Consider the following 16,146-nt stretch of genomic DNA (forward strand, 5'->3'; position numbering starts at 1 on the left):
TCAACCCCATCATCAGTACCAAAATCTTTCACTTCCCAAGAGAAATGTTCAGGAAGCAAGGGACAAAGCTTTCAAACAGAGGAAGAGACAGTGAAGGAAGTGCTTTCAGAAACACCCAAACGCAACCCAAAAATCACAGCAAAATCAGAACCTCAAAAGCCACACCAAAACAACAACATCATGGCCTTTGATCACAAGTTCAAGGAAGAACAGAGCAAGGTTGGGAAGAAGCCATTACCCATCATCAACAAAGCCAAAGATAGCTTAAAAGTTTGCACCTATAGGGAAACCATGTCAAATGCAACTGCTACAAATACAATCACCCATCAGAGAGAGAAGGGAGACCAAACCGGCAAAAGGGTCAACAGAACACAGGCCAGACTGAAGAAGAATCGTTCCTTTTCCGATGATTATGGCGGCAGAAGAGAGAGAACGGTGCATGTGCATGGTTCGAGGAATGTTGGGTCTGTGAGGTTGGTTCAGTGTAGAGACCAAGAGGGTCAGAAAATTGGCAATATGGGAATGCACCGCCGGCGAGATTCCGGCGAGAACTTTTTCCGACGGCCCATGTTGGCGGCAACTTGTTCCGACGCCGGCGCGGCCAGATCCATCGTGGGTCGGAGTTCATCTATGAGAAGAACTAACCGGTCTCAGCCGGTGAAAGGTTGCCGGAAAGTGGAGAATCCGGTAGCAGAGGGTAAACGGGGATTTGCTAAGGAGTCACTAGAAAACCCACTTGTGTTGTTGGAATGCTTCATCTTTATCTAGGATTTTGAAAAGGGGAGGTGGTGATGTGGTGGCGCCACCACTTAGCCACCGTGGATGGGTGACCTTATTGCCAAATCATTTAGGTAGCTCATTATTATTTTGTACTTCTCTTTTATCTTTAGAAGTTAATGCACTTTGGTGTAACATTCATTTTCGTATGACATCATTTAGACATATCATTTTGTGGTGGTTTATTGTCTTAAAGTGGTATGTCTAATAAATGTTCGAGAAAATGAATGTATATGTATCATCATGTAAATATCACAAGTCAATGGTCAATTGTAGAATATTGTGTCCCTGTCTATGTAAATGCTATTGTAAGTGACAAGGCTAAAAGCCTAAAAACTAATCTCTATTTTAAAAAATGATTGAAGTTAAATTTGACCTCTGTTTACTTGCATCATCACTCAATTTTGATGACAATAGCCCAAACCACAAAGACAACTATGCAATTTGGTGACTAATTTTGGCTCATACTTTAAATGATTCTCACTCGAATTTTAAGTAATTAATGAGAGAGTTTTAAAGAACATATTAGAAAAAAGTGTTACCAACATTTATTCTTCTATCATTGATTCAATTGGATACAAAGGGTAATTAAGGTGGCTTGTAACACTCCCTTTTTCCCATTGTTTTATTTAAAAACGTTTATCAGAGTTTAAAAACATATCAAGGGAGTATTACACTTCTTCACGAAAACTCATTAAAATTAACACTGATTGTGTTTGAAAATTTATAAGTTCATATGCTTTTCAAAGAATGAATTATTTCTGCCAATAAACTTTCTAAATCAGCCATATAATCCTAAGATGCATAAAATCACTTATTTAAATAGGTTTATCTTCCATGATATTCCAATAAAATTCATCATACTCAGAACTGAATTTCATAGGCACTTCGGCCATCAACAGTACGACATCGCCATCATTTTAGAAAATTATTCAACAACTTCCATAAGGAGAGATTATAAAATCCTCTCAACATAAATGTAAAAGTAACGTAAAATATCTACCCAGTGTTACATTACAGAGCAAGACACTTATTTTATAATAATAATAATAATAATAATAACATAAGCTAAGACTCTCCGAAGCTACTCCTCATGAGCCACATCTCTACCTCCTGTACCTGAGCGATGTCGCATAGAACATCATTCCAACAGAAGGGTAGGAACTCATATCATATGGATAAGCATAATAATAAATAATGTAAAAGCTTATCTATGCTCCACATAAATTACTCACATTCACTAACAAATAATAAATTATGTAATTTTAACATAATTAATCAAGTTCACAGTTATGGCAAATACTCCATAAATTATAGCTCAATTAGAACATATATAATAGTCTCTAATTACCACCACATCAAATCTCTCCAAAAATATCACCATAACACATATGACTCAAGTGAGACCCGTGCAAATGCCTTTGGTACCAAAGTTGTTATCCTTAGCGGTATCACCGCGTCCACTCCAGACAGATAACCACCAATAAAGCCCTCGCTCTAGGCTTCAAAACCACTCCAGTTTTGGGACAAGTCACTAGCCTCCACGAGAACTAGCAAACATTGCCTCTTGACAACTATGCAGTGTATTGTGCAAAACTCAACTAACATATGCATATTCAGACCATCTCCAAGTCCTAATTATTTTAGCATATTCATCACCAGTTGCACAAAACACATTACATGTTATCAATTATACAACTTGCAATCACAACAACTTAGCATCTCAAACATAACATTAATTCAGAAACAACATCATATAATGATTATTAAAAATAGATGTAAATTAAATATAATTCATATATAACAGGTTCTGCAACTATTTCCTAAAGACTGGATTTCTCTCTAAATTTTCCCAAAAACTCGCGACATGCTCATGCTCGCCATCTCGCGACATCTCACTGCACAACTCGCCATGTCGCGACATCTCACGACATCTCCCTACGCAACTCGCCATGTCGCTTATCTTGGCTCTATCTCTAGCCAATGTGGGACTTCTAACACACCCCCTCACGTCCAGGATTGAACAGACTGGAACGTGGGATCAACAACGGGTGGCCCAAATATGGGTGGTCTCCACAACAAATGGATCTAGGATAGGCTCTGATACCAGCTTATCTTGGCTCTATCTCTAGCCAATGTGGGACTTCTAACTCGCCATGTCGCGACATCTCACGACATCTCCCTACGCAACTCGCCATGTCGCGACATCTTGCGACATCTTCCTGCGCAACTCGCCATGTGCGCGCACCACACATCTAATGAACTATTAAAAAGATGTAAATTATCAAATATACTCAGAAAAATCTAATATTTTTATCATGGTTCCGTATACACGTTTTGTAAACCTCTATAAATTTTCAAGTCACAATTCGAAGTACAAAAATCAGGAAAAATCGTACACTAACCGCAGTTCGTAAGAAACTGGACAGCTTAACCTATACTCACTAAAATACACATAACTCGAGCTACAGACGTCGGAATGACGTGAAACCAGTGGCAAAAGTTTCGTAACAGAAACACCTACAACGTTTATGAAGACTACTTCTTCAAATTCGTCCATTAACATAGCACGTAAAAGGGCACAAGAGAACGTAAATTTCTGCGCATCATGCAAGCCTATCATCTACCCCCAAAATCATCTAAAAACCAAACCCTAACTATTTCAATTTGGGAATTTTTGCAACCTAGGGTTCCTAAATCTTGCTTTCTATCATTATCCACTATCATACCAATTCATAAAACATGAATTCAAACCCTTACCTCTTGTAGATCAGTTCTAAGTTTTCTCCTCTTTTCTCCTCTCCTTCTCTGGTTTTACGTGTTTCTTGTTCTGCTTCTCTTCTAATCCTTATTTTTTTTCTTTTCTTTCTTTCTATTTCACTCCTAACCCTTAAATAGCCATACAATGGGCCCCACTCTCAATTACTTACACAAAAACCTAACAACCTTATTTATCTAAATCTTATACTATATCACATAAGATTTAAATTATATCACAAATATCACTTAATTATCTAACAAAATCACTTAATTACCATATACCATAATACTAATTAAAATAAAATAATAAATAACCTAATAACAGAAAATGGGGTGTTACAGCTTATAGGGTGTAATTGCATCATAGATCCTGCGGCAGCTGCTGACCTCCAGCAGCAGCTGCCGAGCTGATTGGTCGGAGTTGGATGCGGTGACACGCTTACAAGTGAAGAAATCAAAGAAGGTTAAGGAAAAAGGATGAGGCACACAATAAGGAGCTTTAGTGTTAGTTAAATTAAAATTAAAATATTCATTTAATAGGATAACCAGGTTTCTCATTCTCCACCATAACAGGTGTTGTCATCCCATTAGCCCTAGTATGTATGGCATGGGTGGAAGACATGTCTGCTATTGCACCTTATACATCGCTGATACAGAGGGTTAAAAATTTAAATATGAGTTATGTTGGTGACGCTGTAAATACTTTCGTTTGTTAATGGTTCTTAAAATAGAATTCTTTTAATTTTGCTAATGTCTACTATTTTTTTTTTCTAGAGTAATGATAAATTTCACTTAATCTCAAATGCAAGCCAAACGATACTTACATGAGATGAAACCAGAGTAATAATTTATAGGCAAACTTAAAAATGTTGTTTATGTTTTAAACAGCAGTCATGCCCCCCATTATTGGCCAATAGCAAGATGCCTAGTGTACTGGACTGCCATGTCATCCATTTGACTAGTAGTTTTAATATTTTTAATTTGGGTCCTTAAACTTCTTAAGTCTTACATTTTATCCTCCAACTATTTACATTTTTTTATTATTTTTGAACTTAAAAAAAATCAAATTAAACCTACACACATTCATTAACCCAAAACCTTTATTCCTGGTTCTGTTTTTGTAGATTACTTCTATTGATTCAATTATTTTTATTGACATGTATGATCTCGTAATCAAGTTTATGAATCCCGTAATCATAAATATGAATTTGTACAGGTTATTATGTATTTGAATCTCATTTTATGAATCCCGTAATCATAAAGATGAATTTGTACAGGTTATTATGTATTTGAATCTCATTATCATGTTTTTGTACGGGTTTTATGAATTCCCTTTGCATCAGACTTGAAAGAACATGGTATTTCATCTCCTAATTCATATTTATCAATGTGAAAAGGTTCACGCTTGGCATATGGAAAAACACCATCAGGTTAATAATTTTAATCATGATTGATTCTTTTAACCAGAACACTCACGTAATGGTCACTTTATCTATAATGTTGAATTTTATATGAAACACGGCAGAAAGATGAAACACGGCGGAGGAGGAAAGGAGTGGAGGAAGGAGTAGGTTAAAGAGATTTTCCCCATATCAATTTGTAAATCAGAAAATAAACATCTTCTGTAAAATTTATAATACAAATAGTTGGAGGACCAATTTAAGAATTTTATTAAGTTTGAATGACATGACATAAACATCCACTTGGCATTCATTTATTTGCTATGAGAGAAACAACATTATAACCCTCCCTCACCAAACAACATGCAAAAGTTTGCCTAATTTATATCTACAATACTATAGCATAAACAAAACGTATTAGAGCATACTGATCACTTAATAAATAAATACAAGGTATAGAAGCAATTGTTTTGTTTTTGTCCACGTTTTGATGGGTTTCTTCCTAAACCATTTTCTTTTTGTGAATGGCTTCCTCCCAAACTTGTTTAATGACCCCCAAAAAATAGCTCATCAAGTAGAACACACTTCGACCAAAAAAAATTAGAACACACAAAATTGGTGAAGGCTTTAGTGCCTTTAAAAAAAAATGAAACACTCTTATTCAACTACTGAATTAATAAGAACTGATGGTTTTCGTGTGGTAGTATGCACTGCTTGAGTAGGTCTCTCTTGTATCATCATGTGCAGCTACGACAACAGAGCCAGTGAACAATATAAATATGAAGAAGCGACGTAAAAGAAATAATTTCTATCAAAAGAGTGGCCTATCAAAAGTGTATGTGATGGAGTGAGCATGCTTTGATTTGTATTGAATATTGATCACTAATGAACCCTCTTTAAAAAAAAAAGAACTACATAATTACTTTCGACAAGAAAAATAAAACGACTGAAATTGCAAATTTACTCATTATTTAATATAAATTACTTATATGTCCTTATTAATTTGCATCCATCAACGGTACCTTTTAATCACCATGACTTATTTGGAAAGAATAAATTTCAGGTTAGGAGTAAATTAAAAGAAGATAGAATAAGTGCATAACAATGTGGATCGGCTTTCAGCCAACAAAAGTCAGAAGTCTCTTTAATGTTTTGTGTTTGAGGAAGTGTAATCTCAAATTCTAATGTTCAAAATAGACTACTTAACCCAAACCTTTTTTATCATGTTTGTACAATTTGCCCTATTCTCATAGGAAGTTTTTTTACTTGCTCCATATAAGCTATTTGAAGATAAAATTACTGCAATGGCATAAAAAAAGGCTATAATTTTAATGTAGAATTTGATTTGAGGTGGAGGGAAACCATGTTGGTAGCCGTTTACATTAGGGCAATAAGGAGTCAGGACAAATTCATAGATAGTGGGCATCATTTTTTCATATCAAACCGTTACTAGTGCTTTCTCAAAGTGGGTTTCTGATCTTAAGAATATTTTTATGGTGCCATCCATATCCACTATTTTGGAATCTTTCTTAGGTTGATTCCTCTCAAGCACAAGAGACAAACAATTTTTCTACCATCAATCAAGCAGAATGAAAGAATGTCGAGAGGCTCAAGGCTAAAAGTTTAAAATGCAGCCCAAAACAGCAAAAATGTGGTTTCCATAGTGGAAAACTAGAGAATATTTTAACATTATTCATGGCTTTATTAGGGAATCGTCCATGGTTGCCTCCACTGAAATTCGAAAGGGCCACGTTTTTTATCAAATTAAGGCTATGTTTGGCATTCCATTTCAGCTAGCTTATAGCTTATTTGACTAGCTTAAAGCTTATTTGACTAGCTTAAAAGCTCTATAAAAATGTTTGGTGAATTAGCTTATTTCAGTAGCTTAAAGCTTTAAGCTATAAGCTATCTCAGGTAGCTTAAAGCTTAAAGCTTATAGCTTATTAAATATATTCTCATTTTTATCCTTATTATTTTATCAAAATGTCACCTTTAGCTTTATATGTTTTTTACTAAACCTATTTACCTACTTATTTTCGGATTTGGATCCTCTCCATCCAGCTTCTCTCCATCCCCTCTCCATCCAAAATCTGAGCCATTGATTTTGAATTTTAAAGGTGAGGATTAGTTCATGTTTTCTCTCTCTTCTTAAATTGATCCAAGCCTTTATCAGTTATCACACTTATCTCATATGTACATCGTTCCCGCACAGAAATAATTACTCCTTCATAATAAAATAAATAATTTTATATTACAAATTATTTGTTTTATTCTATTTAATTTAATAAAAATATAGAAAATTAAATAAGTAAAAATTAATATTATATTTTTAAGATGATAAATAATTTGAGTGAAATTAAAATATTTATAATAATTTTAATATTAATATCATATAGGTATTAATGTGAAAATAAAGTAATGTTAAATATAAAAAAAATTATACAAGTATGTCTTTTTATGTCATTTTACAATTTCAGCTTGTTCAACGACTAGTTTTACCAAACACTTTTGTTCAAATTACGTAGCTTTTCAGCTATCAGCTATCAGCTTTCAGCTAGCTTATTAGCTTTCAGCTTTCAGCTAGCTTTTCAACTATCAGCTAGCTTATCAGCTAAACGTGCCAAACATAGCCTAAAACTTTTGATGTAAGTCCTCTCATTTTTTTAGTAAAAGCATTAAAAATTTAATATATACTTTATTTAGTATCATTCTTTTTGTCACTCTTGAAATCAAGTGGAAGAATAGCTTAGTTTTTTTTAGGATGTGTTTCATTTAATTGATTTGAAAAAGGTCAATACGTAAATTTTCAGATGAATAATAAAAAAAGGTTAATATGTAAATGTTCTGGAAAAATAGAATACATATCCTATATATCAGTTTGTGGCAATGGGGGTCTTCCAAAATGTCTTAGCATTTAATTACTTTGAAACATTTTCAAGCACTTTACTTTCCGTATAGCTCAATTGAATTCAAGTTCTTAACCAAATTTGTTGATAGGAAAAAAAAACTCATTTTTCTTTTGATGCAAGTCAAGCATAGAATAACAATGAATATCACATTTACATGTCTTTAAAAGATTGAGAGATTCCAATTATTTCATATATGGACAAAAGTAGAGCAGCGATTTAGTGACTCACTATGATACAAATTTGGATTGTTTGGAGTCTGTTATTGCCTAAATTCACGCAGTCAATGAACTTAGTTGTCTAATCGATGACTTAAATTGTAAGATATCCTGATCGTTTAATTTTGATGAAAATATAAGTTGACTAATCTTAACTCTATGACCTAAATTTCATGAATGCGTGAATGTAGGAGATTGATGAATGCAAGAAGCCCAAATCCTATACGTTGGAGTTCTATCGCTATGAGAACCTTATCTTAGTAAAAAAAACCATGGCAAGAACACTAAATTGCACCCACAATCACCATGGGACCATCGTACATCCAACGTCTCCTCACTGTCGCCGCCCTAAAGGTCGATTGCACCCTTTACACTACCTCCACCAACCAAACTTCCCCTTCAACCCAGCCACCGACATCCTTAACCCCAAACGACTATACCCTCATCGCAAAATGCCATCTACAAATCCACGAAAGCCGAAACACTGTGAATGAACCTCAAACTCCTTCACTGTTTGCACCTTTTGAGTCAAGTTTGAGCATCATAAACCCTTGTTCAACCGTCGAGCACCACCAACACTGCTTAGGAACCTCTCCACCATGGAAATTCAAAGCGGAGCTTTTTCTCACCCCTTGCAAACTGTGTGCACCCCATTATGACCATTATCGCTCAAAATCAACAAACTCACACATACATTTTATGCCAAAACCCACACAAGAGCTTTACTCTTTGAAGTCATTTTACAAATCTTTTTATTGTTAGGTAGAAGAACATTTAAAAACCAAGTGCAGTTGATATCCTAGAAAAATATACATTTTTTATTTAATAAGTACAGAGATTATCAGCAGGAACAAGTAGGAAATTTAAAAATTATTCCCCACAAACATTACTTAAGCAAGCTTTTTAATGAAGTGACCCAAAATATGCTCTCCTAAGTTAAAATCACATACCATTTGAACCAAGTAATGTTACCCAAAATATGCTTGATTGTTGCAGTCCACCATCTTATTTTCAGTTATTAACTGTAAATTATATGTGGGGATGACTTCCTGGCTGTAAAACACAATACAGAGATCTTAGGAAATTTGAAGCAGAGGAGGCTAATAGAAGATTTACTGACTTGATCATGGACATGATAGAAGTATTGATAACTTATTTACAGTAGGAAGGAAACATCCCAGATGCTCCATCCTTCATGGACAAGAATTAAGAAAGCACTTTTGAACATAAATTGATCTTGCTCTTCAGAGGATAATCAATTTCCAAACAGTTTTCCTAAGCTAAATCATATACATTACATGTTATAAATTATAGAACTCCTCCGGGTAAAAATGGAAGGAAGGCAAACCCCAGGAACAATCTATTCTTCACAGAAAATGCATAACTTGGTCATGTTCAGATCTCTCAGACTTCATTGGAAACGGGCCTGGTGGTGGAAGTTGAACAAGGTAATGTATTTTGCTGATGAGAAGGCCATGAATTCCGCTCGGGACAACACGGGGCAGGAGCAGGGTGTGCAATGAATGTAGGTATCGCATCTCCAGGCATCAGAACTGAAACCCCACTGTCATATACACTCATCTGCAAAAAGTAGAAAAACATAAAGTGAGCGGATCACTTTAGAGGGTAAAGTAAGTCACCACAACCATTGATTATGAAATCATTGACTGAGTTGTAGAAAACACCGTAATTTGTCATACAAATGAGTATATGATCACAAACACAATAGTTGATTGATAAATCGATATACTTTAACCTATTAAGTGATGCTCTCACTTTAGATGAGTCATTTACAAATTAATATGTAATTATATTCTCTCCAACAATATATCAATTAAATTCTAGGATTCAACCTACCTAAAAGATGAAAGAGTTGCATTACACCAAAAGTGAACCAGAAACCAAACTGAATAGGATTTGACAAACCATTGTCCATTGTAAATTTGAGAAGGAAGCAACAAATGATTTTCTGTGACTGAAGCGATTACTTTCGACATCACATTAGGCTTGTAAACGCTACATTACACTATTGTCAACTTAATTTTGCAACACAATAAGAAAATTCATCATGATAAGCTAGTCCAAAAAATGGAAGCCAGTACAATAGCAGAAAGGAGAGAGCAATTGATTAATACATTACCATTATCACCAACTTAAAGCTGAAGAATCAATCAGATGAGTTGATTCTGACAGATTAAAATGCAAAGGAAAGTATGATAGGGATGGAATTTTATCTGTCATAAATATCATTTCATACAATGTGACTCAGACAGAGCCACACTAGTATGAATCTAAGATGCAAGGAAACAGGTGAAGTGCATTGAACAATATTATTCACAAAAAAAATAAAAATTCCAATAGAAGATAAGCTACAGTTTAGTGTAAAACATCAAAGATAAAACATATATTTGTGAAAACAACATATCAACTAAGTTCTAGCCAGTGAAAACAACTTCACATTATTAAACAATTTAAGTGAATCAAATGAAATGAAGTAAACTAATCAACAAAAGAAAAGCATTGACAATATAATATTCACAAGACATTAAATACAACCGCCTAGATGTAAACATACAGACGAGACAATCACACATGGATCCATAATAGAAGAAGCACAGGAATTGGTATTGGGTCTAAAAAGTCAATGTTTTGCACATAAAGAACACATTGAGAGTTTGCACATATCACAATTTAGCAATGTTTGAATACTTGTTGGATGTTAGCACGACTCAAAGATAAATAAGCTATTAAATTCTAGATAAACATTGGCTAATACTAGAGAATCATTACTGATTTGGTTAAAGATGAAAGAAACAAAACCATAACAGACAGTGTCCCAATCAACTATCAAGTTGTGCCCTCCTACTGAATAAAAATTGGATAAGTAGGTGGGCCCAGGGTGTTACACCAAAGGAGTGGCATAAGGTAGACAACACAGTAGTTACACGGTACTGGGGCTACAAGCTCATCATAGGATACTGCATTTAGTACTAAAATATTAATTAATATTAATATTAAAGTTACACAAGCCAAGAAAAAAAAATACACAGAATAATAAAAAAATACAATATAACCTATGGTTACTTTCTCTATTAGCAGTAGCAGATAAGTCTAGCATGTAGACTTTGACCATCTGTCTCAGACCACAAACACAGTCCATGTACGGTACTGGAGTTGATGAACAAGTAGGAGACAGACAATGTGGGTCTCAACTCTTAAAATTGTTTAGTTATAAGCTTCAATGGAGTCACGGAGACCACTCAATCTCCTCAAAAAACTTAGAAGAAGAAAATACAGTTCAATCATAAATCATAGAGGCTGTTTGATTCATAGTTAGAACCTAGGAAAACAGTTAAAGAACAAGACACTTTTTGTAAGAGTATCAACTTGTTAATTCAACAGAAAAATGCATAAAGTAAAGATGTGATATTTATTTTCCATTTTCATACTAAATGGGTGAAGTTAGTTGACAGAACGTGCAAATGCAGGGGGGGGGGGGGTCCATTAAAATAAATCTGGGTTTGTCAGTGACAAATCTGCCTTTAACTCAGAAGTAGGGATGGCAGAGAAGCCCGAACCCATGGGCACCTGACCCGACCCGACCCGATTTCTTGGGTGAAAACCCGAGTTAAATGGGTTCGGGTTCGGGTTCGGGTTTTACCCGATCACTTTCGGGTTCGGGTTTGGGTTTGGCCAAACCCGCACCCGAACCCTACCCGAACCCGGATCTGTATAAGTGAAACCTAAGTATTCTGCTTGTGCAATACAATATATGCAGCATCTTGCATATTAATTTAACAGTAACATGGCAATTACAATGTTACATTACATAATATAGCTCTCTTCACAGTCTTTTTCAGGTCGGGTTTCCGAGTTCAACTGTTTGTTTGAGGTTGTGTGCGGGTGTGGGTACGGGTCGGGTGAACCCGAAACCCAATGGGTTCGGGTGTGGGTTTAAGTTCACCACCCATTTCGGGTTCGGGTGCGGGTGCGGGTGTGGGTTTTTGATTTCGGGTTTGGGTTTGGGTTTGGCAAAACCCGCACCCTACCCGACCCATTGCCATCCCTACTCAGAAGGGAAGTTGAGGACTAATCATCAGATGAACAGAGGAAGAACTTCATTAAAGTTTTAAAATTTGGACAGTTGAAGAAGAGCAACATCCTTAGCCACTAGGAAAATCTCTTAGACTATTTACCATGGTTAAACAACAAAAGTTTTGTTTACCCCTTTTCTACCTCACTTTTTCTCTTCCCAACACTCCACATCATCTTCTCTCTCCCATTCAACAAACTCTCAACAATTACCCACTCCAATGGTTTTCTTTCTCAACACTCTACCCCACCGCTCACCCTACCCCACCACTTTTTATTTCATATTATTTAATTTTATATTATTGTTTTTATTATTTACATAAAATTATGATTATTGTTTTAAATTAAATTAAATAATAAACACTCAACAAATAATTAAATCTGGATAATTGTTGAGATTTTGATTGTTAGATGGGTAGTTAGATGAATTCTGGGTGTTGAAATGGTGATTGTTGTGATTCATTTCAAAAGAAAAGCTAATAGAAAGATAGTAAGATGGTGAGAGAGATAATAAGAGAGTGAAAAAACTTAGTTTTTTTTCTGTGTCCAAATCAAACGAACCAAGTCTCTATTTATAGAGAAAAAAAAATCATGAATTTTGGTATATTTTTTTTTTCAGAAAATATTTTTTTTGATGAAATAATTGAGTTCAAAAGATAAGGATAAAAGAAATCCGGACGACCAACAGAAACGTGACACGTGGCGGCTGCAGAAAAAGCAAACATCTCCCTCTCTCCTCCCAGGCGCGTCACGCGCATTGTCTGGCCGTGTGGCCCACGCGCCTGGGAGAGGCCAACCGCGGCCTGCCACGTGGCACTTCGCAGAGGGCTCAACATTGTTGAGCTTCCTCAACATTTTACACGTTTCTCTCTCCTCCCAATCACTCTCAACAAGGTTTCACACCCATTGCAAGCCCTAAACAAAACTCAACAAAGATTCTAAACATCCATTGTAAGTGGTCTTATGGAAGAGTATGAAAAAGAATCAAGAAAACTCCAAAGAAACAGGAAAATGTACAATCAAAAAATCAAACATCATAAGGGAAATTCATTAGAAAACCAGCATAAATGTCCGTCAAGCAACCAATTATTCCAAAAGCTTTAGTCGTTCGGTAAAGGTCAAATGAATAGTTTAATATTATATTCTCACAATGCTCATGATCTAGCATCATTCTAAGAGGATCAAGGGGAGAAGAAGCAATTTATGGGAATATTATTTAACAGCTAAAGATGTAAACAAGCATAGAAGAAACAACAAAATAGAGCATTTTGTCAAAAAATTGATGATCACACTAAAAGAAAAGTAAACAAAAACAGATTGAAGTGGGAAAACAAAGCCGCATTTTCAGTTAAACCACAAAGACATTAAAAAAAAACAACAACAAAAAGAGAAAGTGAAAAAGTGAAAACCTCATAACACTCTAAACAAAGAAACCACTTTTTCAGCACCAAAAAAAGTTGTAAGAAGAGAATTATGAATTATTGACTCACTTTCGGTGATGGGTAACCGAGCTTTCCACCGAAACCCATCTGAGACTCGACGTCACCGGAGCTCCGGCGACCGGGCGGCGACATCGGCGGCGAGGTGGGTCTAAGAAACCTCTCAAAGATCGCCATGACAAGGAACATGGAGATGAGAATGGCAGTAGCAACGAACCCGAAGGAGACTGCATTGACTGAGCTGTCAAAGCTGCTCCAATGTTCATCTCTTTGCAAGTTCAGTGGAGCTCCAGTTGGTGGCCATCCATTGCTGTTGTTGTTATGGTCTTCCACCACCATTTTTTGCTGTGAAATTGAAGATTCTGTTGTGCTATGCTGTTGCCATTGTTGGGTAGCTTGTGTTGTTTGGGTCAGTGGAACAGGGTTCAGAGGAAGCGAGAGAGAGTGAAAATGAGAACAACAATGGCAGTGTTAAAGCCTGTGAAAAGTGCTTGGAAGACAGAGAGAGAGAGAGAGAGAGAGAGAAGTGAAAACTGAAAACAGAGGACTGTCAATTGGTATTTTGTTTACTTCAGTTCCTTTCAGTTACCAAGGTCTCAACTAAATATAATACTCCCACCATTTTGAAATAATTCATGTTTAAGGTTAGTGTGTGATGACTATTATTAAGTAATTTTTAATTGATCAAACTTTATCTAAAATATTCTCATTTAATAAGAAAAATTCATTTAATTTATATAGAGAGAGACCCACACAAATATATATCTGAAATGGGTATATACTTATGTTGGTACTTGATATGTTAAAATAAGAAGCTTAAAATGTTTTTTTTGATGTTAGTACATAGTCTGTTGAAATAATGAGCTTGAAGTCTTCATATATAACCTTGAATCATCCATCCTTCACCCCACTAAACAATCTAGGGCTTCTCTAAGTACTTTCTTTAACCTCCTACTTCCTTCATTAGCAATGTGGAACTTCCTTAAGTGTTTTCTTTAACCTTATTCTTCTTCATTAGTAATGTGAGACTTACATTGCAATCAATTTTAACAATCTCCACCTTGATTACAATCTTCAATCTTCACCGTCTACACCGACAGTCATAGCTTTCATTGTCTTAACCGACAATTATAATTTATATTGTCTAGACCGACAAAGAAAATTATCGGACTCCACCATAAAGAGTACAATTTCAACTGTAAACCGAGCACCGACATGTTCTTGGGAAAGAGAGATGGATAACAACGGACACACTTAAATACCAGGTTTTTTCGAGCCATAACCTACCAAAAACAGCGCTTTCACAATATAACTCTTCAACACCTTCGCAATATCAAACTTCTTTTCTAATGTGGAATATCAGACACTACTACAACCACAAAGCATCCTAGGAATGTGATATCCATCAAACCAAAAGCTCACATACCACTTGGAAAATAACACAAATGAAGAAATAAATATGAGTTGAACCGCAATCAACAACAAAAGAATATTACGTGGAAAAATAAAAAACTGGAGAAAAATCACAGTCGTTATCAAAATCGACAGCAAGAGTTATTAAAACATATAGACTTCACTCTCAACCACCCCATGATCTCAATACACCCACACTTCAAAAAACAAATATTTAAACTACATCTCTCACAATGCTCTAAAACAAGAGTATAAGAGAAAAAGAAATACAAATATAAACTTAAATTGTGTTCGATGTTGATACTTGGTATGCTGAGCCTAATTGGATGCGTAGTGCAACTTCAGTGCTTCACTGTCAAGAGATGCAGATCCCATTTGTGTACTTGGGCATGCCTGTGGGTGGCAACCCGAGGAGAGTGTCTTTCTGGGACCCAATCATTGGGAAATTACGCAGCAGACTGTCTAAGTGGAAGCAGCATCACTTGTCATTCGGCGGTAGAGTATGCTTAATTAAATCAGTATTATCGTCTCTCCCTTTGTTTTACCTATCGTTCTTTAAAATGCCAGCAGGAGTTCGTTCTAGATGTAATAGTATTCTTCGACGATTTTTGTGGGGAGAAAATTTAAGTGAGGAAAAAAATATTGCTTGGGTACGGTGGGATAAAATCTGTAAACCAGTAGCTGAAGGGGGATTGGGGGTGCGGGACTGGAAAACCTTCAATTGGGCTTTGGTTGGGAAATGGCGCTGGCGGTTATTGAGGGAGGAGAACAATTTGTGGTGTCGTATTCTAAAAGTAAAGTATGGTGGAGTTGTAAAACAGAATGATTCTATTTGGTGGAAGGATATGATGGCAATTTGTGCTGGGAAAAACTGGTTTTTTGACTCTGTTTGTCGACGAATTGGTAATGGAAAAAGAGTGTTGTTTTGGGAAGAAAAATGGTGGGGTGCTGAAGCACTGAAGGATAAATTCCAGCGCTTATTTATTCTTTCTTCTCAGAAGAAGGCCACAATATTTGAGATGGGTGAGTGGGGCGATAATGGGTGGAGTTGGGATTTTACTTGGACTAGAGATCTGCTTGATAGAGAAATTGCTAAGGTGGAGGAACTGAAAATGTTATTGAGGAGCTTCTCACCAAAAAT

General features: G+C 35.7%; 1 protein-coding gene across 1 annotated transcript; it reads right to left on the reverse strand.

Moving 5' to 3' along the window:
* Positions 1 to 9,117: 9,117 nt before the first annotated feature.
* Positions 9,118 to 14,180, reverse strand: LOC130710980 (uncharacterized). The gene is made up of 2 exons (XM_057560396.1): positions 13,644 to 14,180; positions 9,118 to 9,642 (listed from the first exon to the last, which is right to left on the reverse strand). The coding sequence occupies exons 1-2, from the start codon at positions 13,929 to 13,931 to the stop codon at positions 9,466 to 9,468; spliced, it is 465 nt and encodes a 154-aa protein (XP_057416379.1). The 5' UTR covers positions 13,932 to 14,180; the 3' UTR covers positions 9,118 to 9,465.
* Positions 14,181 to 16,146: the final 1,966 nt, after the last annotated feature.

Source organism: Lotus japonicus, chromosome 4 (assembly GCF_012489685.1).
Source record: "Lotus japonicus ecotype B-129 chromosome 4, LjGifu_v1.2".
Classification (NCBI taxonomy): Eukaryota; Viridiplantae; Streptophyta; class Magnoliopsida; order Fabales; family Fabaceae; genus Lotus; species Lotus japonicus.